Genomic DNA, 26265 nt, shown 5'->3' with positions numbered 1-26265 from the left:
ACAGTGACTTACAAGTTGGATATACGTACTAGAGGTGCATGGTGGGACTTTCATGCTGTTGTATATCATGTCTGTATGTGGACTCCCCTCCTTGGAAACGCTGAAGGTCCATTGAGTGTGTTAAATTATTTTGGGAAATGTTTAATGTTGGGAGTTTCGCGCTGTATTAGCGTCTACGATTTAACTGTTTCTTCGTCGAAATTCTTCGTGAGCTATCGCTCAGGAGCTGTCAGCCGTAGCGTCTTATTCATGGCTATTTCTGGACTTGTGTGTGTAGAACTCTGTTCGTAGTCAAGCTGGTTGAAGCCAAAAAATTATTCGGCCGTGTCTATGCAATTTTTAATGAAACCATAATTATCTCTTTATTGTTCACTTTATAACTTCTGATCACGCTCAGTTTATTTAGTTCATCCATCATTTGGTTTCTTTTCATTAAAAATCATTTGATATGATATTTGATGTATGTCGTGAGTTCATTTTTTCTCCACTCCTGTGTTTACCTAAGGGAGCATGCCTCTGTCTATATGTCAGTGTGTGCGCCGGTGTCATCGAGATTTCAAATTTGCAGGTGGGATCGATCTGAAAATGGGTACACACTATGCAAAGTTAGGTTTTTGAATATGTACCTTGCACAATAAATAAAAATCAGAAATGTTGCCGCCGTGGAACCCTTTGAGAAAGTCTCTCTGTCGTTGAAGCTCAGTTGTGAAAAAAAGAAAAGGCCGATGAGGGCGCTACACTTGGCAGTTCGCACACGAGCTGTATCGATTTTAATACCTATGTACAGTATGTAAGTCTGTGACTGCTTGTCTATAGGCCCAATAAGCTTATCTCGAGAACGGCTCATCTGGTCAGAATCAAATTTGTTCAAAGTGTTTCGTTTTGTGATAGCCAAAAAAATGTATCGATTCAAGAGGGCGTATAATGGAGAAGAAACGCTAATGTGCGTGATCACTTGTTCAGAAATCAGATATTCTTGGGGAGACAACATTAGGTCTTACAGATCTTATTACAGGTATGGATCAGAGCGATGTATGACGGAGTTGAAGCTTTAAGGTCATTAAGCAGTTTCCTGACAACAACATTGCTCATTTGAATATAATTCAAGAGCTATCGAAGTAAGCACCTAAGTCCTGATCGACTTGACCAAAGCTGATGCAATTTGCTCTGTAAATTGAAAATGCAGCGATTTGACGGAAACTATAGGACAAGTAGACCATAGGTAATGAAAGTTGAACAAACTTTCAAAAGAAAGGACATAGAAAACGAAAGGATCGACTGGACAAAAATTGATGGAAAATGTGTTATTTACATTAACAATACAAAGATTCAACTGTGATGGAACACATTTGGTATTGTAACGCCAGCTAATTGGTAATTTGTATGCTTGGTAAAATATCATCACAATTATTGGACATATGTTTGAAGGATTTTGTTTAATCTTGCTAAGTATATTGATAATACACTTATATAAGGCCGAACAAAAAAAATTATGCTGTTCCGATAACCCGACCTACCCTATTTTTTACCTGCCGACCTTAAACTTTTAAGAGCTATACGTAAACACGGAAGTGAAAAAAAAGGAAGGAAAAACCGTAAAATCACACGTTCGTTACTTGGCATTTGATTTTTGCTTGAACGAGGATGTCTATTATGTTTTTTTTCCCTTTTATACATATGATACATTTTTCTGGAAATGTTGTGGCCAGTGATTGACCGCCCTGAACCCCTGAAAAATGCATATTTGAAAATAAAAGTATTTTGGAAAAATTAACTTTTTGCCGACCTACCTACTCTATTTTTGAAACCATGTTATCGGAACAGCACAATTTATTTGTTTCGACCTAAGAGTAGTGTAAGACATAAGCAAAGTCCTTCGATCACGTAACCTGGCCGTAATCATATCCGGAGCGTAGATAAAAAAAGATAAAAACAGCAATAAGAGAGAGGGAGTGACGGAATGAGTTGACAATCTGTCAAAAAAACACGCAAAGCGACAAGTGGGCTAGTCTAGCGTAGCTGTTGGTCCATAGCTGTGGTGTTTTCAGACGGGATTCGTGCCTTTTACGGCCGGGCTGGTTAAAATCGTGAAAGTCAAAACCAGCCAGTAAAAGGCAGGAATCCCGTCTGAAAACACCAAAGCTATGGACCCACAGCTAAGTCTAGCGATGCCAGTGAATTTGTAGAGGTACAAAACATATGCCAGCATATAAAGGCCTATTCTGGATAATAATCTGAGGGTATGACGTCACCGTGACAAAATTCACTGGTATTGAAAAAGATATAGTGTAATATTTCTTATATATCCGGATTAGCGAGTATTGATAGTTACAATTTCTGACGCAGTACAGTATGTAATCTTTGTTTTATAAAATTTGTAGGAAACATCCACAGCCTTGTTTTTTACCTTATTTTTGATCTTCTTATGGCCCAGCTAGGTAAGCTTACAACGCTACAGTAGCTATACTTTTATTCCGTCACTTTTGCATTTAAGTAAAGGAAGTGGAAAAACTTCGACAAAAAGGAGATATTTTCCTACATAAAAAATGTATGCACTGAATGTAAATTACTTTATTTTATAATATAAATTTGTAATAGCAATAGAACTGCCTATGGATGTTCACTGGACTGGTCCCCGGTCGCCTGGCTTTTCTCGGCAACTGAGTTCCTGGCTGGCCAAGGCGTTCACTCCACGATCAACGCAACAGCCTGCCATTAGTTCGGCGGTCTGATGATGTTTATTCCTTCAATTTATTTTATGTTTTGATACTTATATATACTATATGCCCACAGTATTCAGGTGCAGCCACAGGGTTCGGCGAGCAATATTCGTCTAGAAATTATGAATATGATCAATAAATGTCTTATATTAAACTTTTTTTTTCATTATACAAGCCTTACCTGTGTCTAGTGTGTGCCTATTACTTTACCCTAGCTATCTGTGGATAGTATTTCAAAGAAAACAGTCTATATCTGTTAATTGCCCTCCCTAATCCCCTTCATTATTTGTTCTGCCGATCGCCAACGCGGGGGCTTATCGCCCTGACCAAATAACTCGTTAGCAGATCCGTCTACTACCTTATGAGCTGCTAACGAGTTATTTGGTCAGGGCGATAAGCCCCCGCGTTGGCGATCGGCAGAACAAATTAATGAAGGGGATTAGGGAGGGCAATTAACAGATATAGACTGTTTTCTTTGAAATACTATCCACAGATAGCTAGGGTAAAGTAATAGGCACACACTAGACACAGGTAAGGCTTGTATAATGAAAAAAAAGTTTAATACAAGACATTTATTGATCATATTCATAATTTCTAGACGAATATTGCTCGCCGAACCCTGTGGTGTACCCACCGGAGCTATTCATCGAAAAAGCTATTCCAGGAGCAATTTTTGAGGGCAGGGGAAATTTTAATTTTGCTAGGGCAGGGGACATGTTTTTAAAGTGGTAGGGGAGCAAATTGTAGTGTTTTTTGTAGGGCAGGGCGGATATCGGTTGATTGTCATGGGGACAAGGCTTGGCGAAAAACTTTTTGAGGGGAATTGTTTCCAGGGCAGGGGAAATTGGCAAGTTTTTTTCGCCACAGGGCGAGGGAGCTTCAAAAATTCACAGTGGGGAGGGGAAACAGGCAAAAATAAGTGGGAGTGGGTAAAAATGAAGTTTGAGTGTGGGAGGGTAAGTCGAAAAATGTTCTGTGGGAGGGCAAATTATGAACAGCTAGTTAATTACCCTCTTGACTTAAAATTAGTCAATTCACATTATTTGTCATGCACAATATATCTTATACTCATAGTAAGGACCTTTTTAAAAATGCATTGTTCGTTGGCTGCACCTGAGTATTGTAGCATGGACATCGGTACTTGGAGTAAGGCCAGATAGATATGCACAAGCGGCTATTAGCAACAACACGCGTGGATATTACGTTCATGCTACATCATGTACATGTGACCACGACACGTGAGAAAATAAATATGCATGTTACGAGGGTGTGCTCGGTCACATGACTCCATCTGACCAATCACCGACGCTGAATATCATGTGATGTGAGTCAGATGAAAACATAAACATTACACAGTACGGTGTTGCTGTTGGGCCAAGCCACAGACGTTCCAATGTCGTCCTGCCGATAATCTACCCTAAAAAACTGTACGTTTGCCGGCACAGACCACAACGGGAATAATACTATAGACCACTATCATTTACAGCCACGGAATATGAATCTTTCGTTGTCAGGCTGCGGCTTTCTAGGCATATACCATGTAGGTGTAGCAAGCTGTTTCGTTGAGCATGCCCCGGAACTTGTGAAGAATTGCAAGGTCGCCGGTGCTTCTGCGGGAGCTCTGGCTGGTTGTCTCTTGGTCTGTGATGACATTGATTTAAGTAAGTCAATAACGTTTTACTTGTATTTGTTGTTTCGACTTATCAATTTTGAATTTTAATTTCGTGCGGGTGGTGAGAACTGCCCCAATTAATAGTACGCGTCGACTTCGGACCCTGCGGGGGCCGGGGACAAGTACGCCACAAAATCATAGATGTGATGCTTACAATCGATCACTCCGTGGTCTGAAGGTCGATTATCTCTGTCGGCAGTGAACGTTCTACCCTCCCAGCAAGCGGACGACACCCATTTTATCTTCGTTGTTGTCGTGTGTCTCTACGCATTGAATATTCAGTTATTGATTATTGTATTCAACGGGGACGGGCACATCAAATGTGTGAATTGCGTACGCGTGTCCCACACCACTGACCATCGCCATTGTAAGCCTAGGCTGTAAAGTTGTAGTTAGACAACCGAAAACAACCCCTCTCTCACTGTCTTTATTTACCACTTTGAAACACGTTTGCAATCGCGTGCACAAAAGACGACGAAATCATCGGCGTTAAAATAAGCAACTCTATTCGCCTCACGCAAATAGAGCGTACTTCTTGATCGTATACCGTACCGGGACCCTCGCCCAACGATTCCGTTACGTCACATTACAGTCCTCGCACGCATTAATCAATAAAGTGTATTGTTTCACCGAATTTGTGAAGCCATCTACAATTAAAATGAACTGCTAAAACAGCCTGTGTTGATTGGATCATATGAGGGTCAGTGTTGGGCGTACCGCGGGTGCAACGAATCATTTTCCTCGTTTGAACATCCCTTTTGTTTTCGTGGTTTTTGTGCACCCCAGTGGTCCTGCACTGCGGCCTGTGGTATTCGTCGATCAACAAGAAGGGCGGGCGGGCATGGGTATTACTAGTAACTACATTATCACAACTCAAATCACGCGTTGAATGTACACAATTTCAACACTCGATTTGCCCATCATTACCTTTACTCGAACATGCGACGTTAAAAAAGTGCGACGACCGACGATCCATAATTTCGTATGTACTTGCACGCGCAACAAGACCAGCCCCTGCCCTACGTGGCAACATCTATACAAAGACAATGTCAGTCAAATGACATTGAAGCTATTACAAATTAACAGATGGCATTCGTTTGATCTTGACCTCAATGTCATCAAATTTTCGATACTGGATGTGCGTAGAGAGATAGTACATTTTGTTAATTCCTGCACATTTTTGAAGTAGGGATTCCCGTGAATGGGATTGAAGAAAAACCGTGACGTGATGAGATGTTGGACGTTTGCCATCGCAATGTTATGAAACAACACGCAAACTGAACAATTCTGTGTAGCCTACAATCAAATGAACCCAACCTGGTATTCGGCCGATGCCACAAACCGCATCGCGCCACACGTGAAATGCCCGAAATGTTTGCTGAGATTAGAAGTAGGTCGATAAGAGCAAGGTCATCACACTTTCATGTGCGTTGACCCTTACTGAACAGAAACACCCAATAACACATTTTGCTGCAATAGTGCATAGTGTCAGTTTACAGGCTGTAGTTTCCAAGACGTATCTGTTGCCATTCTACTCTCTTGCCTATTATGAAAGGGTATATTGTCTTGTTTTGGCTATGTCAGAGTACATACCAATAAAGACATACTTGCACTCGTTCTCATGTAAGTCAATAATTAACTTTCTGCCCAGTAAAAAAATGAGCCAGTTTGTTCTTTTTTGTGAATGATTGAATGGCATGATTGATAATACAGTGAACTTAAAGAAAAACAATACTCGACACCCCAAATTATAATATAATTCCACCAAACTACAGAATATTTAGTGTAGCCAATGAGTTTTTTGGCGTTTCTCGAATTGAAATGGTACTTACCAGTTGCCTGCTCCTTGCATTCACCCCTATACGACTGTCTACACGACAGTGTGCCTAAGTGAAAGTATATTACTTCACTGTTAAACTCACCATCAGTTCAACATTCTGCTCAGGTTTATTCCGTCAGTTTGCTCTGTTATGATATTTATATGCCCACAGACTTTGCGTGTGTGTGCTTATCCCCTCAGTATCAGCATGGAAGTGACTTCCATGGTATCAGGTACTCAGGAACTATACCATGATAAATCCAGCACTCAGTTGTGTTATTACTGTAAATATTCATGTATATACAGATGTTTTAATATTCACAATTCATTGGATCACTAGAATGCCAAATTCTATCTGCTACTTGAACCTAAAAATGTAAGCAGTGCCACACCTCAGATTCTGGTATACTTGACAACCCCAACAACATAGAAAGAATTATAAACAGGCAGAAATAAGGGGATACAGATACAGTAGGACATCTGTGACAGGTCCTGTTATTTTCTTCTGTGTGGAGCAGCTGCTATTTTGGGGCTCCCTTAGTCTTTATGGAGAGTTGTATAGGCTACCCCATGCAGCCCCTTTCTACATAAAATTCTGATTGCTGTAAGTTGTCTGGTTCAGCACAGTCACATGGAATGATGTGTGTACGCATGTCACATTGGGCGCCTTGTGGCAGTAAGTCTGAGACATTACATAAGAGAATCCATTTCTGTTGTCTGTGTGGTTGTATTGAATATTTTGATGTGTCCTGCACATGTAGCATGATCAAGTCATTCCCAATATTGGGAGATCTAATGCGGTCATGATTTTATCTAATGCAGTCAATTTAAGATCGCCCTTTTTAGGCTTTCCATTGAAGCCTTTGTTAGCTCTGGTAAACCATCACTTTGCAGTCTTTGTGAATATTTCAATTACAGTAAACCACTTGAAGAGGAGAAGAAAAAAAAGGTTTCAAATATAAAAAGCAAATACGAAAAGCCAAAGTTTTTAACTGCATAGTCCCTCATGCAGTCCTATGTGTTGAACTAATTGTTTTATTGTGAACTGGCCAGTCTTGTTTCATTACATGTATTTACATACAAATTTAATCAACATTGTAACAATTACAATGAACATTAATTTCTGAAGAAAAAAATCACAGTGTAAACAATAATGTATACGATTTGTTTTGTCTTTGCTTTGCAGGGGAGTGTACTGAAGATGTTTTGGAAATAGTTATACGGGCGCGATCCCATGCACTGGGGCCTCTACATCCAAGCTTTAATGTCACAAAAATTTTACGAGACGGGTTCAGAAAGGTGCTTCCTAAAGACGCACACAAGAGTGCCAGCGGAAGACTGTTTGTGTCACTTACAAGGCTTTCAGACTGCTCCAATGTTATTGTGTCGCAGTTTGAAACGAGGGAAGATTTAATTCAGGTGGGTTTGTATTTCTTCATACTGTTCTTGATCCTGGGTAGGTGCCCAAGGGGTGGAAAAGTCTCCAGTTGTGTTCCCCACCCCTCTTTTGATAGGAAATCATGTGTGACTAGTTTGCCAATGATAGAACATATTTTCTCTTTCGAAAGATTGTGGTAAATTTGAAAATTGAACAACGATTTTTACGTACACTCATGGAAGTTCCAGCAATTTATCCTTGTCTGAACCACGATAACATTTGCCATAGGGTGTCAGTGGTAAATTGTAAATTTAGCCAAGATAAAATAAACAAAGGCAAAATGTACTTAAAAACATCTGAGGAATATGTTTACAGATTCATGAAAAAAGTCTGGAACTCTCCAACACTTTTGACTCTGGACACAAATTTAAACTCATCATGTGTAATCTATATTCATTTTGCCGGCTACTGACCATACATACTGCCGTTGTGTTTGACAAAGAACAAAGAACCCCCCACCCCATACAAAAAATTTGGAAGTGCAAAAATACGATGAATTTTGAACTTTCGAAATTCTGCCAAGTGTGATAAATTTGAAATGGTTTTTTTAGTGACAGCTGCTCACAGCAAATGTAACAAAACAAATTGTGATTGAGTGTCACATGTATGCGTATGTATGGTTTCTGTGCATAAGCATTGCACAAAGTTGCTTTGTATCAGTGCAAGATATGGGTAAACTCCTCCCCTCCAAACACAATCAGTTTTAGTCTGCTAGGGTATGTTTATACACAAGTAATTATACATAACCCCTCAGTCAAGAAGAGGGTCATCAACAAATGTTGTGTAACAGGATCTCATATCCAGCAGACGACAATTGGATTAGGCAAAATGGAAGAACCAAATGAAGCAACATTAAATATTTGGTATACTCTGGCATATATGCAAACAATTTATTTGTGTGTACATGCTTAAAAATTCTAAAAACTTTTAGTCTTTCTATCCACGTGAAAATCAAAGGACGTTGTAGACCAGCTATGAGAAATGTTTAATGTACTTGCAGATAAATTAAGTTTTTATGCACACTGTGTTGGCAGATGGCCTCCCTGATTGGGGTCTAAGGTTCTACAAAAAATACAAGACTATCGTTTTTGCCATTTGTCTGGTACTTAGCCATGTACAAATAGTCATGTATCTTTTGTGTTGCATAACTAAAATGCATGGCTAGGTTCTAGACCAGCATTGTACCAATGCCCTGTTTCATCTTTGACCCTCAGTATCGGCAGTCTTATCATGTAACAGTTCAAACTCTACAATGGACAAAGTTAAAAGCAAATGCTGAGGAGACCTCATTTTACGTATTCTGGACACAAACTCACATGCACTGACATGTGATCAATGAAAGTTGTCATTTGCTGTTTCGTACTTCCTGCTTTACTTTACTGTCACCTCAAGGTTTTGACAGGAAAAAATTATCAGGTTTGTAGCAAAGGACATCAAACTAAAAATCACATATTTGTGTCTTCAAAAAATAACGTTAGTGTGAGACATAATTTATGTGTGTTGGGTTACAAGTAAAAGTTCTTAATTTTTTGTGAATGAACAAGTAGGTTTCCATCGAAGATGGTGATACTGTGTAGACACAAAAAAGAATGCAAGTGAATATAGATCAACAGACAATTAAATGTTTTTGTGCTGGCATCAAACTTGTGAAAGTGTCCTTATTGCGAGGAGATTTACCGTGTGAAATATGACAGAAAAATAATTCAATGAGACCAGCTGTCAATCTGCTAATCTGAGTCAATATGCCGTCCTTGATGATGGATCAGACCTGCGTGTAATCATGATGTATTTTTGAAATTTAAACTGTATGTTGCAACGACAATCTTTTCAAGTTGCTGCTTAATATTGGTCAATATCAACGTTACAATACATAGACATGTTGAGGGTATCACCCATGTTCAAATTCAATGCTCCCCTTTCAAACAAACCTTCCCTGTTCAGTGCTCTGCAGGATTTGACCCTTAGGTCAGTGGCCTTTGCTGTAACCTTGCTAGGTGAATGACCTGAACAGCAACATGCCTTCTGAGAGTGAGTCTGAAGCATTGTGTGCTACATCATGGATTCAATGTGAATATGTGAAGTGACTTTGCGCATTTCAGAAATATAATATACAATAGCACAAATTACTTCAAGTACAGAGTAATATCTTTTTCTTAAGTTTCAAGCATCCTGCAATCTTCAGACAGATAGAACTTGATATGTGAAACTTACGTAACAGATATTATTACTTTATACTAGAAGTACATGTAATTTGTGTAATAATGACTTATTATTTATAATGCTGCACTTTTGGATCAGGATTTTACATTGGAATTGTAGTTAACTTACAAGATTTCAACAATCTTGTCTGTATACAACATTTTATCCTGACATGTAACATTTATAAATAGTATGTATCTTCAATAAGTCCATTGTTCTACATACATGTACATGTACATGCACATACCCTGAGATAGCTTTTGATTAGACTTGCTTCAAGTCTGTGGGCATATAAATATCAAAACAGAATAAATTGAAGGAATAAACTTCAGCAGACTGTCTCATACATTGTTGGGTGAACACATTGGTCGGCCAGTCAGTAAATGCCGCTGGGAAAAGCCAAGCGAGTGGGGCCAGTCTACCTTTTGATGGGCCAGACAAAAAACCTTGAGCTGTCTGGAAGTGCAGACCTTGAATTTGTTTTTCATTTTGAATTTATTCAGTGACACCAGGGTAGTGTATTTACAAATGATCCAATCTTGCCTTGATTTGTGAAAATATATCTTTATTGAAGGACACTAAATGTATTAACAAAAACAGACTCTTTGCCAATGAGAATGGCCTTCATCGTATTGTTGTTGAAAATACAAAAGATGTACTTCTTGCTATGCAAGCTGCATACATTTTAGCTGTTCAATCATAATCAGCTTTCAAAACATCTATCGTTTGTTTTCAGTGCAGTTTGTTTTTAAGTTGAGAATTAAGCATACACTGCTGATCAAATGTGTCAAATACAAGTTCAGTAAGGGATTCACACCCTCTTGGATTTATTTTATATTCATCACCATTTAAGTTGACATTTTGTAGTCTGCTTCGCCGGTGCAGTTTTTCTTTTTTCATTGATAAGAAATGTCTTCGGAAAGCGATGCCAGTGATGCCTTAGATTTACAGGCACCAAGCGATACTGATTCAGAAGGTGAGGAATTTGATCGAAGGCCTCCAAATCCATGGTTTTGTGTGTTTCTGCCTGAGCCAGCTCGTGACCACGTAATTTTCCAAGAAGCTACGGGCCCCGTCCGTCCACCACCGAGAGATGCCAGCCCTCTTGCCTACTTTGAGCTATTCTTTACAATTGTACTTGTGAGATCATTTGTAATCGAAACCAATCGTTATGCCGCCAGTTTTATCGAGCGCAATCACAGAGCCTTGGGCCACGCAGAGTCTGGCGATGGATACGTGCTGGTGGTACGACGGTTATTGTTGCAATAATTTTAGACATGGGTCTGATTCAGAAAAATCGAATTGCCGACTACTGGGAGGTAAAGTACCGCCCTCAATCAACACCTTGGTTCCGGAAGATTTTTTCAAGAAACAGATTCCAACTTTTGCTGAAGTTTTCCCACATTGTTGACAATCGTGCAATTCCTGACAGAGGTGAAGTTGGACACGATCCACGAAATAAGTTCCAGAACTTGATTGACCACTGTAACAGAAAGTTCAAACAACACTACAAACCAAAGGAAATGTTGAGTATTGATGAAAGCATGGTTGGTAGTAGAAATCGATGTGACCTTATCCAGTTTATGCCAAACAAACATCATCACAGGTTTGGCATGAAATTATGGGTAGTATGTGAGGCATCAACTGGGTATAATTTACAACTCCGTGCATATGGTGGTGCCAGACGAGACCGAGGTGGAGAAAATGGATTAGGCTATGATGTTGTCATTGATTTACTCAGAGAAGCTCGGTTATTGAGGAAATCTCATCATGTAGTGGTCGACAACTTCTATACTAGTGTTCCACTCGCACCAGACCTGCTCGACATGGAAACCTACCTGACTGGAACGCTTCGCCATAATAGAAGATTCATTCCTGCCATGATAAGAAATGCCCGTCCCCAGGTTGGTGAAACAGTGTATGCCAGACAGGGTGAGGCTTATGTGCTGCCTACCGTGAAAAGCTGTCAAAACCCAAACCAGTACTGATGTTGTCAACTCATGAGCCAGCTCAGAATGACCCAGATCATAACAACCCTCCTAAACCTGTCATCGTTACAACATACAACAAGTACATGTGTGGTGTAGACATCAGGACATGATGCTCTTTGCTTACAATGATGAACGCAAATCCATGAAATACTGGAAGAAGATGGTATTTAACATTCTTCACAGAATGATGCTGAATGCGTACATCATCTACAAGCAAAACACAACTGATCAGCACATATTTACCCGTGAAGAGTTCTACAAGGAGGTGATTGAAGCGTTAGTAGTAGAGCACATGGCTACTCGTAATGGTGATGATGAAGAACATAACAATGACAATAACAACAACAACAACATGGGTCAACTGAGAAGACTGCCAGGTCACAGAGAGCGAGATTGCTGCGTATGCTCCAATCGTCCTACTGGCGTCCGGCATCAATCGAGGACTGTTTGCACTAATTGCAATAATGGACTGCACAGAGACTGCATTCCACGTCATAATTGTCATGGATAATTGACATCATAGATCATTGACATGCCATAATATGTGTCATCACATGTACAAGGTTCATACAATCTTTGAAAGATCTTGAAAAATCAATTTAGGTAGTCCAAGAATCTTCTTGAAAATTGATCTAGTGAGCCTGGTCTGAAATTTATATGCAACAGCTGAAAAACCATAATTCAAAACAAAATGAAATTATCATCTTTCAGAAATTTCCTTGTCTAATTATTCATCCTGAAATAAATTTAACACACATCAGTATTATCCCTATGTTTGATGTTTGTTGAGCAGAAAAAATTTGAATGACTTCAAAAGTCATGGAAATTTGTGAGTTTATTGACCTTGAACATACGTCACTTTTTGATCAGCATTGACAAACACCATGTTCATTGATCACTAATTCTCATCACAGTTATGTTGGTTATTTCTGACTGATTTGTAGTTATCAGACATCTAATGGATATGCCAGTATTTTCTGTCATATACTCATTGCAGTGAAATAATGTAAATTTATGCTATACTTGTTTGTTGTAGCAATCTCCATTTTGTGACCCAGTTCCTGTTTTTCCTTTCTTTCAAAAGCATCTGCTCTTCTAGAAAAGTGAGTACATGAATTTTCCTTTTTACATTCCAATATTCCACATACATTGCATCTTGAATTTTCATGGTATTAGTTCTGGCAATGTGTGCCTCCACACTATACCTTCAAGCATTTTCATCAGAATATTGTGCGTGTGATGACATCATCTAGTATCTACATTGATATTCTGTATTGCCCTAAATTTGCCTGTGGTTACCAGTCATGTTTCTTCACTTGCCATGTTCTTTCAGTGGAACATGTATTGTCTGATTTATGTTAAATTGGTGCAAAATCCATCTCTAGGGAAGTTTGTACATTTACATTTCATTGTTACCACTCCTTCAGGATGAAACTGGTGACAATTTGTATTTGTTGTTTGACAATCACACACTCAAAAATGTACAAACAGTCATTTAGAAAATGCATTTTTACCCTCTCGTGTCTATTTATAGACAGAGAAGGTATTAGAGTTGAAAAACCAGTATGCTGGTGTCAACTACTTCCGTCTGTCAATACTTCCGTCTGTCAAGATCCGTTGACGTCATGCCATTGTGATGGGTCATATCATAAACTGGTGGGGGTGTTCATGGTTCAGGTTGAGGTGCAGGAGAACGATTTTGAGCTGTGACAAAAATCAAAAGGGACTTAGCGGCATAGCCACAGTGTTAAGCCTTTCTCCAAGGTTCTTAGTTGACTACAATCTATTACAGACTACTGAGCTGACGTTAGGGGTACTCACTTTGTGTTTGCTCACTCTGTGTGCGCTAGTGTTTGGTACTGAGTTGCGTGGATATCCCTCATGACCTCACGCGTCACGTGATATGGGCCTGTTGCATAATCTGCAGATGATCATATGCCTCTGAGTCTGAAAACAGTCATTGTGTAAGCCTGTCGGCATTTTCCTTGCATTTTTTCTTATTAAATTTTGCAAAATATCGGCGAGTACCTCAATATTTCAAGATAACTCTTTCTTCCCAATCGTTTCCTGGAGTTTCAGAGTCATATGAACGAAAATGAGTGAAAGTTTTAGACAGGAAAATCGGATGTCAGCCATGTTCAATGTTTACAGTACAATCAGAAGTTTATGTGAAGGAAATAACTAAAGAACACTGTTCATGATGCCCGCCCTCTAGAGGCAGACCTTCCTATATGAAGTACCACATGCCACATTTGATGCTTGTGGAAAGCTTGACCACACAAAGGAGCATTTTAACTTTTAGAAAATGACAAATTGAATAAGAAGGTATTCTGAAAATGTCAAATACTGAGGAAAAATGCACAAATATTCAAAATAAACAGGTTAACTGACTGGTCAGCTATAAAAAACAATGAAAATGTTTATGATCAAAAGTTTTTGAGATGCGCACATTTTAACAAATACAGAAATTATTAATATTATAAATATAAGACCAAACTATTTTTTCAGGGATGGGACAGGTTGGAAATGACGGGTGAGAGACAAAGGCACTCCTATTGCTGCATGTGGATGCAGCCACACCATTTCATTTACAGCATACTTATTCACTGTGTTGTGTTCAAGTTCCATATTGTACTGACTGTCATACAAGGATAACATAAGCAAGAAAATCAAATTAGAAAAGGATCAATGCTGTTGTGTGGATTTGCTGAACATGGCTGATTTTAATATTTCGCCCTATATATTTGGTATCCAGCAAAGGCATATTTGATGTAAAGTCAAAATTAACACTACATTGCGGACAATATATGTTACCGTTTCTGCATGAACTTTTCTTTTTTAAATTATAGTATAGTAGTACTTTGAACAGATTAACAATTATCGTGATGTCAACCCATAATTTTACATCACAAAGACTGTAATTCTGCCAATTTTTTTATTTTTCAGTCATTTTATAAATTTTGCACTGAAAAAGATGATTGAACAAATTGCAATGTTTGAATTTGTAAACTCAAAGAATAAAAATCCTTCGGTCACAGATTAAATTATTTTTTGAAAAGAAATTTACTCTTAAACACTTTTAGCATATATTCTTTACACGGTCATGTATTTCAAGGAAAATATGCCTATTAAAAACAGTAATTTCTTCACTTTCAATTTTTTTTCAATACTATGGTTTTACAAACACAAGACCAGATAAGCGTTTTTCATCATTTCCACAGGACTCTTTGGAAAATCCATTAAAAACAGTTAAAAGTAACTTAAAATGATCACTTGGTATACAAATTTACAGATGCCAGGTTGTGTATTTCACATGCACTCAGGTCAGTAGGGAAGTGCGTCATTACTATTTTGGACTGTTAATTCTTATTTCTGAATTATTTAACGTTTTTTCCACATTGAACTATCTTTAGGCAGTATATACTGTAGCTTAGAATTTTTTTGATTGATGTATGTAATCATCTTTTGGGTTCTTTGGGTCCATATCCCACCTCATGCCCCTACATCATCAACTATTTACCAACAATTCCATGCCAACAACCAATTACCTGACCTGGCCACACATTAGAGAAGGTACAGCGTCATTGACGGTATTTTTATTTATAGCGAGGCTTCCTATTGGGCAATAGCAGTTTCATATTTTTCAGTTAATATTTAGACAGACTGATTTACACAATAAGTCATGACCAGATTTTTTTTCCAACTTGTCCCAGACCTATGACTCATTTTTTAGTGGTCCCCATGTAAAGCCATTTCACTGTAATTGTAAGTACAATTTCTAAGAATGGAGAAAACAATGCAGCTTCATCAGCAAAGATGTCACTTCACTTATGCATCAAAGTATTTATAGTATATCTATTTATTATTAATTTTTTCATCCATTCAATGGATTTTTTTCAAATTTAATCCGAACAATCAGATCTCTGTATTTGCACCATCAATATACTGGTATGATATAATTCACGATACAATCCACTATATGACTACCAGGCATCCATTATTTTTACCAATTTTTTCATGTCCAATGCTATTACTCAGGGATGCCTGGACCAATCTCTTTCAAACCAACAAAAGTACATGTACAATTTACATGCCATGATTTGCCTATACACACAGCATTTTTCATGATACAATCTAATATATATGTCGCCGGAAGCCATTTTGTCTCAATTTTTTCCTGGCTAAAATCATATTTTAACAGGCTTTTTTCCTACTTCTTTCAAACTTGGCAAAAAGTATGGAGACAAAGAAATGAAATAAGGCAATCAGCATTGTCAGGCAGTGTATATTGGTTATTTTAATATGAAAGAAATAAGTAAACTTTTTGCCATTGGTGTTGTTAGAAACTATTGAGAGGACAACTTGCTTCTGTTTGTTTGATGAATTGCATTAGTATACTTGTATACTTTGATTTACCTGGCCATATAATTGTCAGTGTTTGAAAGATGTGATGACACAGAATTTGATGTATGTGCTCTTGATCTATAGAAAATATACAAGAATTGGCCATTGTGTCCTTCTAACAAGGATTTGAGATAGCCCTGTATCATTACTTGTGAAATGCAGAAATAATCTTTCCTTGTGGAGAGTCATGGTTAGCCTTGCTATATATGATTACTGTATTTTTGCTTGAAGCCAATTTCTCATAACAGCTGCAATGTACACAAAGTTCAGAATCTTTTTGATTTTCAATTGTCAAGTAGCATTGATTTTATATATCAAATATTTCAAGAGAACAAATCCAAGAAATTGTTCAGTTATCACTTTTCATTGGATCATTGCTTATTATTTTACTTTATTATGATTTAGATATTTACAAATTTTACAACTTTCCTGATATTTATTGAAATAATATAAATGACCAAGTCAACAAAAATTTTGTAATGAATATTTATTATATTTATCAATGACATTGTATTATGTATATACCAGAATATATTGTCAAATAAAAACAGACGTGAAATAGTAAATATACTGTTCAGTTTTCAGAATAGATTTTGTCATAAGTGTGAGTTCAAGACCCGGTGTGGATGTTGAAAAGTCTGAATTTCATATGTTCAATAATTTGGGGATGTGTGGGTTAACTTGTATTGGATGATCATTACCTCAACCGTGGATCATCAAATTTGTTTGAGGCTTGTGGGATACAGAACAGCTACAGAAATTACTGGCACTGCAATATTTCTAATGACCCATGATATACATAGGGATATTTACAGGGGAGAAGCAATGAGAAGTGAAGTAAAGCTCTAGGACACACCATCATGGCTATGCTCAAGTCTTGAACTCACCATCCTCCAATCGTGAGTCCAGTACGTTAACCACTGAACCATGATGTCTCCATAAAGGTAGTATGCACCTCGAAAGTGAAAGACTTAAACTTTTGCTCTAACTTTCCTGGCACAAGGAATCTTTCAATCATTCCCTTTCAAAATCAAGAATAAAAATAGAAAAAAAATTTCGGTACAAGAGAAACAAATTACCCAAGATTTACAGATATTAGAAATTCAAAATGGCCGCCATCTCTGTGTTTACTCTATGGAGAAAAATAAAAATTTTTGAATTTTGAAAAACCAAGCCGGTGAAAAGTTTTCTTTCACCAAGAGCTTTAAAATGAACCCCCACATGTGGTATATCAGAAGAGAATTGTAAAAGTTTGAGAGTCCAAATGTCTGTCCCCGAGGTGCGTTCTAATTAGAAGCTCCCTATTTATGATGCAAATTTATGCAAATATTGCTAATTTGCATATTCTCGACTAATCACATATTTTGGAAATAGTCTAAAAGTTCAATACATGCGTCAGATAACAAATGGTTGTGATAGAGAAAAACGGCAATTGTGCATCATTTCTGTTTGAAACACTTCCTATGAAACTAATTTATACAAAAAGAATGCTAATTTGCATATTCCCATCTAATCTACATATTTTTGGTGAAAAGTTTGAAAGGTTCATCAATACATGGGTGAATAATAAATGGTTGTTATAAATAAACATGAAAAAACTGCTCCCAATTTGTTTGAAAGCCTTTCAATTACAACTTTGTCCTTATTTGCAAATTTATGCAAATAGAGCTAATTTGCATATTTTGAGCTAATTTACATATTTTAGGGGAAATTCTGAAAATTTAGTTATTGCCCTCTTGGAATATATATAGGTTGTCTGGGATGAAAAGACCGTGTCTGCATACCAAGAGCCCCTGTTTGTGCCGTGGTGAATATTAGTTGAGTGTTCCATAGACCCCTGGCATTTCTACATATACTATGGGGCACTTAAAGAGTTAATTGTTAATTGTGTGCGCAAAACCCTCCAGCAAACTCAACCAAATGACTCCTTTCTTCAACCTATTGAGGGCGCCCTATTATAAAGATGAAGTGTGTATGGTGTCATGGTCCCTCTCTCAGGGTAATACTATAACATTGCACTGCATTTTGGAATTTGATGATGGCTGTTTCGACTCTAATGTACTCAAGTATAAAGCTTGTGAGCAGATAGGCAAGAGTTATCTTTGCATTCGATCTGTACATTTTTAAACAGGAAATTTTTTGTATATTTTCAGGTACTTCTATGCAGTGCATTTGTGCCATTGTACTCAGGGCTGATTCCGCCATCATACAAAGGAGTTGTAAGTTAGCCTTTCAGTTTTTCCCACACACAGTCTTACATATCAACATTGCATCAGTTTTATGCCCCTGTCTTTTAGCTCGCCATGATCAGTACAGGATATATAGGGTTCCAACTTGACTGTAAAGCGTACAAACTCATATAGTAGCATCCTTTGTCCGTGACGTATCCAAAAACAAGACAAGCAGTTCCTCAGCAAGTATGAGTTCTGTTTCAATACACTCACATTTCAATGTTCAAGACAGCAAATGGTGACTCCTCTATTCGTGTTAACCCCTTTCACCACCGTGGTTTGAACCTATCCCATTGTTTTCTATGGTAAAGTTGGACCTCTAGACAGGAAAATGGGGGTGAAAGGGTTAAACCAACATTCCGTGACAACAATGTCAAATTTGCAATCTTACTTTCATTATCAACCAATGAAGCCTTCTTAAAGCCTGCAATCAGATCCATCCTAGATTTCTTCAAAATGACGACACCGATTTCAAGTAAATGAGACAGGTGTATGGGCACTTTGCTAATTTTTGTCTTCTTGTATCTTTTCAGCGCTACGTTGACGGTGGTCTAAGTAACAATTCACCATGTTGCAGTGATGCTGATTCCACCATAACTGTCTCTCCGTTTTCCGGCGAGAGTGACATATGCCCTCCGACAGACGATACCAGCAACTACCTCCACATGAATCTGGCGAACACCAGCATTCAGCTGACTCCAAGCAATCTCTACCGCCTCTCGAGGGCGCTCTTCCCTCCAGAACCTGAAATCATGACAAGGATGTGTAGGCGGGGATTTCAAGATGCACTCCAGTTTCTGAAACACAGAGGTAAGACTTAGCTGAAGTCACTAGATTAGTGGATTGTGTACGTTATCAATGGACGATGGCAGCTGTAAGTAATAGTCACGGTATGAGGGGACATCCTAAGTTAGTTACAATTCAAACAAATTCTTTTTTGTTCACTGATCTTCAGTCTTGCCATGGCCGATTGTTTTTGCTGCTGACTGTGCCAATTAAGTGCTAACAGTGAGGACTTGGGCACAGAAGAGACATCAGATTTTTGCATTTATTGCTTCAAACAAGATGGTTAGAATGCATCTAATTGTTCCCTCTTTGTCCATTTCAGTAAAAAAGTGCAGTAAAACGTGTCTAAACTGAACCATTGATGGACTTAGCAAATGGTTCGGTATGGAGATGTGTCTGGTTTATAGAGGTTCTTTTAACATAGAGTTTTATTTGGAACGGGACTGGGATAAGGGTTCAGTTTAGACAGGCTTCCAGCTTAGACGAGTTCGGTTTAGACAGGTTTCACTGTATTGATGTTCACATTATGTTTGATCATGCAGGTCTTGTCAGTTGCAACAGACATCTGAGTCTCAGATCTCTCAGCGAAGTCCACATACACGACGATATCTCACTGTCAGGTGATGACGACGATGAAGATAGCCTGATTGAAGAAACACAGCATTGCACTGACTGCCAAGAGAGGAAGCAAGAAGTAGATTTGATTGACAATTTACCAAAACCAGTCCTGGAAGGTAAATAAGCTAAATGAATCCTTTGAAAGATTACACTGCGTTCACTTCGAGCGGTATTTTCGCATTTCATCCCGCGGTAAGGATCTGACCAATATGTAGCAGATTATGCTACTCATTAGAGAGGAACCATGGAAGATAGTTAACATACATAAATAAAACACTCGCAAATGCAAAGTTTGAAAAATCTAAGCCGTCATAAATATCTTTTCACCTCAATCATTGTTTATTTTCAAGAAAAGCTAAAAAGAAGATGCAATCTGATTTCATACATTTATGACAAAGTATCAGTGTCATTATTGTCTATTTCCTTTTCTTACCGTCTTCAGCATTTCAGTCTGCTAGTGCATCAGTCAACGACAGCAGACTGGCTTGGATTGTATCGTATGCCACACTGCCCTATGTTCTACCTCTAGAAACACTGTACAGCTTCTTGTCAAGGTGAGGACAATTTTATCAATTAATTTTCAGGCAGATGATGTGGTTACTGGAATGTATGTCTGTTGTATCTTGGGGAAAAAGGATGAGGGAATTAGCTCTTGGGGAGAGAGTGATACAGCTGTGTGTTGTGGTTACAACCCATTCTGTTATGGAGGGTGGCATGTAGTTACTTTTACAAGGAAAGAGAGGGTTGAAGATTTTATGTTTGGCACACTGATGAAGCACTCTTTGCCTGCAAGTCAGAAAATGATGACAAAAACTAAATAAAGCTTACTCAGGCAGATTACCCCCCCCCCTGTAGACAGGGAAGTGAATGATTTTCCCCTTCAACAATGAAGCTCTTTTTTCACCAATGTATGTTTGTCCAGACTTGTGAATAGATAGGTTACTTTCTCTATTGTATATGCAGTTAGATTTGTTCAAGTTATCATGAAATCTTCAATTTTGTGTATTTTTTGTGAAACCATAAGATTAACTACTGAGTCATGTACATGTACTGTACCTTTTCACAGTATCTTTGAAATTTTTAGTTTGTGAATTGATTTTCAATTTTCCATCAAGAAATGTAATTCCTTTCATTTTTTGATGATTTTGTCTAGATTCATTGACTGGCTGCCCTATTTACCCAGTGATTTGCAAGCGTTTGTCTACTTTTTATGGCACATCGCTAAACACATTGTCAAACACGTTGAAAGTGAAAGGCATCAGTACAGTGCAAGGTACGTCAAGTTTATCTTTCCCACATCATTCAGTGTTGTTTCTTTATGTCTTTTTGCAACCCATTTGCAGTAGTGCACTACAAACCTCACTTGATCAACATGTTGACCTGCCTTTATAGTCAAGTGTTTTGTGTTTCGGGGGCATTTTGAGGATAGAAAGGCAAGACGTGGTACTAAAAAATGTACTGTTACAGATCGTGTCAAACCTTTAACTTGTTCACCCCCAATTCCCTGTAAATAGGTCTACAATCACCATTGATAACAATGGATTTGGACCAAACCATGGTGGTGAAAGGGTTAAAGATTTGAAAGCTGTTTCAAGCAGTATTGTCTTCTAGAGTTCCTCTGATTGGTCACTTTCTCCATAAAAGCACATGGTGCAATTTTGATTTAATCTGTGATATTGTGCGTTTTGTATGGAGCATATATTCCTGCCCCCATTTGGAGCAAGTGCAGTAGTATCTCCTGTGACATTGTGTGTGTCTCCAGGTACTGTCACCTCCAGTCGTACCCAGTCATACCCATTTCTCATTGTAGAAGTCCAGATTTGATGTACAAAACAATAGGAATGAACAAAATCTAGTGATCCACAGGGCTAGCTGTAAAATTGTTGTGCAGAAGGAAAGAGTGTAACCCTGTGATCACCAAAGTCAATTTTGTTGTCTTCATAAAAATACACCCTAGTCAATTTTCTTCAGATTTTTGCCAATTTTTTTTATGAGAAACTAGAAAGTTGATGAACATTTGGTCCAAAATTATCAAAAAAAAATTACAGAAAAATTCAAAAAATTGGTAAAATGTTGCACTAAAATTTTGGTTGGAAAAATTACAGCACTCAAAGGGTTAAATCAAGACAAAAATAAATCTAGATTCTAATAAAGACCATAAAAATAGCGTAAGTTTTACGTGATTTCTTTATCTCTGATAGATTCAGTTGCCAGCTTGCCATCACAGAGAGTGAAATTCACCAGGAAGGGTTCGAAATATTCACAGAGGAGGAACTCCGAAATGTGCGATTCAACTTTAACCTCGGCATCCACGAATCCCAAGATGGCCGACAAGTTAGGTGGCAGATCGGAGAGGATGAACTCCGGCTGTGTAGCGACGACAGCGATGAAAATGACAATGACCTATGCAATGTCCAACAACACCTAACCTCGGTCGTTGATTCTTCTGATGTGGATAACAGAATAGAAAAGATGGCTGACAATCAACATTTACAAGAGTCTGTGAATAATTTACTCTGACACTGTTTATATTTGGCTTTCTTTTTTGTATCCTGGACTCATAACAATGTTCATCCAAGGAACTGATTACTTTGTTTGGCAGATTGAATCAAAGCCTTGTCAAATTAACGATTGAGTATTAGACGAAAGATTATGATACATCCCAGGTTGATTCGCTCAGAGAATGTGAGCCTTCAAAAAATAAATGATCATTGATTGTGAATTTCTGTCTGATTTTATAAGTACGGTCAATATGTATGCTGATTTTGAAGATTGAGATCAGAAATTATGTAAAACAAATATATTGTTTAAATGTACAAATTTGAGAAAGATTAGGGGATTTTCTTCTGAGGAAGATTAAAGGAACAGAAGCGGTTGTAGATTTTGGTGATTTTCTTCACTATTTTCATACTTTGAAGTTTTTGTTTTACCCTCAAAATCATGTCGAGTTACATGATATTGAGCCTCGTCAACTCAGCCTGTACATGTGGAAACTGCATTGCTATTGTTGACAGGTGAATTCTGGTCCGGACTAAAATTCAAATGTAAACCATAAAATAACAGTGCATTTCACACTTAAAGATGCAGTGTTGAGCCAAATGGGTTGTGATTTGTGCTTGTTGTGCTTTGGGGAGTAGAACAAGCAGCTTGGTTAACACTAACAACAAATATAGTGAAAAAAAATTGTCAAAAGGTTACAGCTACTTATGTTAACCAGCAGTCTTGTTACTTTACAGTTCAAATTTGCCACAGATATATACCTCATGTTGTTGAAATTATATCTTACTGCAGAAAAGTGTCAAAGTTCAATCATTAGACTCTTTTCCTCAGAATGTCTTGGGTTGAACTATGACCTCCAGAGTATAGAAGGCCCGAGTCTACACACGGCTAAACAATGATGTTGTTGATACATTGATAAATTATTGGGAGATTCTCCTTTCTATCAAAAATGTTAACAATTGAACTGCCATACCAGGAACTTTTCATTTCTGTCCGGACAGGCAGTTATTTCACATTTCAGGGAAAATATTGTATATTTTGATTTTTTGAGCATTTTAAATTGTCTGCTCTACCTTCTGACATTTGCAGTAAGTTTTGTTTACATTTGTCTTCCATTATGCTGTAGCAAACAAAAACAATACAAAAACATAATTTCTTCTCCATCACCGTTTCCATTCTTTCAAGAATTTTTTTTTAAGTGAATGTTTTCGGTCTGTGTACTGTCCCTGTTTTTGCATATACAGACTAGGTGTCTATCATGTCCAGTGGGATAGAAACAGCGTGTTTTTTATCCTTTTGCAAAATAATGTGTTAAAGTTTCAACTGGTTATTTCTACAAAGCTGAGTTGATGGCACAAAACACTGTACATGAATTATATTTCCCATGGGGCAGTGGTGGTTGTCTTTGGCAAAAACAGTAATTGTTCCCTCCACATCTGATAGAGGGCGCTGTTTCAAACTGAAGAATCTAAAACAAAATGAATGATGGTAGTACAATATGGACAGCGCCATTTTACTCTCTCAAGATGTGATAGTAATGAAGGAAATCTGTGGAATTTTTATTTCTACAAAAAAGTGAAGATGTGTATTTGCTCTTCACTTATAAATGTATACAAAACATAATATGTGCAATAAATAATTACTGGACGATTTGCCATTTCAGTAACAAACAAATGATTCTTGGAAGGATTGATTCTTGTACCATTTTTTTACCTCATCATGCTTTCCAGAAAATGACTTGAAATCAATTCAATGTGCATTACCTCAGAAAAAAAAGACCAGGATTTTTTCATATTTTTGAGTATATGTGACAAAAGATGACTACCATACTCTAATTCATTCAAAATAGAAATCAATTTAAAGGATGATGGATGGATTTATATTTGCTTGAGAGATACATATTTCAGTTTGACGTAAGTCTTTTCCCTCGATGAGTTTTGTCTCCTAATTAACATATGAATCTATTGTAGAACACCTTCAATGCACTTGTTTTTACTGACTGACTTGAAATAAATTTGAGTTTATTCTAATATTTTCTGCTATCGTGTATATTCAACACCTTTGGTGAGTTGTGAGTTATTAGCATGTCTCACAGAAGTACATGTCCATGAATTAATTCACCCCTACCCCCTAACAAAGTTTGTTACTCTTGATTTAAACAATGATTGAAAGTTTGAGGAAAAGTTAAGTACTTCACTTTTGAGGCATATAGTCACAGTGCCTTCACATTGAACTTCTGTAACCCTTTAACCACTTGTCCCTATATGTAGGTTCTGTTTTGCTCTGGAAAACAGGAGGGCTGCACCAAGCAACGGTTGTGAAAGAGTCAAATTTCCATCTGTGCAAATTCACCACCAGCGCCATACAACATTGCATGTCTGTATTAAGACTGTTGGTCATGAAACTGACGCATCCAAAAGAAATTTCAGTTAGGAAGATTGTCCGTCATGAAAACTGATGAATCCAAAATGAATTTCCGTCACCCAATTTTTATGATGACAGCCAGGGTCTAGACTTAGTTCAAGTGTGTGATTTGTGAATGTTTGAGTGGGGCGAATGCGATCTTTTGTTCTGTGTTCATATGAAACGCCTGAGTAGGGTGAACGCTATACAGGGGAGTTTCTCCCTATCTGGCAGAAACTAACTCACTACTGCGCAGACTCAAAGGTAACGCGTCTGATCGCTAGGAAAACCTGGCCTGGGCTGCAAAATTTCAATTGGGTTTGTATGAAATAGGAGACACACCAGAGAAACTATTACAAATGATTTCATTTTTTTTAAATTCACTGAGTTGAACCAAATGTTTCTCTCAAGGTATTCATCTGATAATTCTAATAGCTTCTCCGTCTATAAATAGACGAGAAGCTAAAAATGAGCTGAAAATTAGTTTATGACTGATTTGATTAGCTTTTTGCCAGTGTGTCTATATGGTTCTAATATGTCCAGTGATCAAGGCCAAAATTATTGCATTCAGATCATCGCACACACATTTGAACACTCGTCAAATCGACTTATGATGGTACTTGAACGTTTGAAAATCCATCACACTTTCAGAACGATGTATTCTACAAGTCACAATCCTATTTCAGGTATTATTGTGATTAGCTTTATTCAGTACTGACAGATCCAATATGTGACACTTTCTCAAGAATTTCCAGTATCTTTAGAATTTACAAAATTCTTACAATGAATTACTGGAAGTTACAATTCCAAAATATCATTGACCCTCTGTAGGAGAGTGTGTATGCAAATTGTAAACTACATGTCCTATATATTGGAAGCGGTTATTAACATTTCCAATCACATGATCAGAAATGATTCTCTGTTGAAATATATCCAGGTTTGATATATCAATAAGTGCAGGCACAGTTACATGGAAGTCCCATTTGAATGAATAGTTGATCCATGTGAAGCCAATAGCAGCAGACATGTAACTCACTTTCTTGGACTGCAAAGCAAATGACTTTGTTTACGATTAACAACAATGACTGAATGAATTGCAAGCAAAATGACAACAAATGATTGGAGAGCTCTTCAAACCCTCTTCTAATAATTTTGCAGAATATAAAATGTCAATCCACTGAATGAAAAAGAAATAAATCATACTATGAACCCTAATTCATATTTTCTGAACCAACTGAACTTTCTTATAATTTAATGTCCTTGTTTCATCAAAGTACATTTCTCCTTGTCATGCATTTACCAGTATACATTAGATCATCATTGGACTTTCAGTTGGCTACAAAATGTACGATTATCTCACTAAATGAAAGTATATTGATGAGTATGTATTACTCTAAGCCTTTGAGTTTCTTACACATAGTATGTGGTTCAAAAAACAAGATATGTAAACTTTGCACGAACTTTTCTCAAGAATACATGTTCGTC

General features: G+C 37.6%; 1 protein-coding gene across 1 annotated transcript; it reads left to right on the top strand.

Annotated features, from left to right (window-relative positions):
• Nucleotides 1–4044: 4044 nt before the first annotated feature.
• On the top strand, nucleotides 4045–24407 carry LOC139135298 (patatin-like phospholipase domain-containing protein 2). The gene is made up of 8 exons (XM_070702637.1): nucleotides 4045–4381; nucleotides 7398–7630; nucleotides 18397–18462; nucleotides 19008–19284; nucleotides 19803–19994; nucleotides 20321–20432; nucleotides 21032–21151; nucleotides 22080–24407. Exons 1-8 carry the CDS (start codon nucleotides 4216–4218, stop codon nucleotides 22396–22398), a joined length of 1485 nt encoding a protein of 494 aa, XP_070558738.1. The 5' UTR covers nucleotides 4045–4215; the 3' UTR covers nucleotides 22399–24407.
• Nucleotides 24408–26265: the final 1858 nt, after the last annotated feature.

Source organism: Ptychodera flava, chromosome 1, assembly GCF_041260155.1.
Source record: "Ptychodera flava strain L36383 chromosome 1, AS_Pfla_20210202, whole genome shotgun sequence".
NCBI classification, from domain to species: domain Eukaryota; kingdom Metazoa; phylum Hemichordata; class Enteropneusta; family Ptychoderidae; genus Ptychodera; species Ptychodera flava.
Note: the sequence above shows the minus strand (reverse complement) of the source record. Positions and strands in the feature narration are given on the sequence as shown.

What these genes read in the sequence shown, in the direction of transcription:
- LOC139135298 (XM_070702637.1), top strand. Translation starts at nt 4,216, where the DNA reads ATGAATCTTTCGTTGTCAGGCTGCGGCTTTCTAGGCATATACCATGTA. An exon ending in CGCCATCATACAAAGGAGTT is followed by an intron (nt 18,463 to 19,007) that starts GTAAGTTAGCCT and finishes GTATCTTTTCAG; the next exon opens with CGCTACGTTGACGGTGGTCT. An exon ending in CTGTACAGCTTCTTGTCAAG is followed by an intron (nt 20,433 to 21,031) that starts GTGAGGACAATT and finishes GATTTTGTCTAG; the next exon opens with ATTCATTGACTGGCTGCCCT.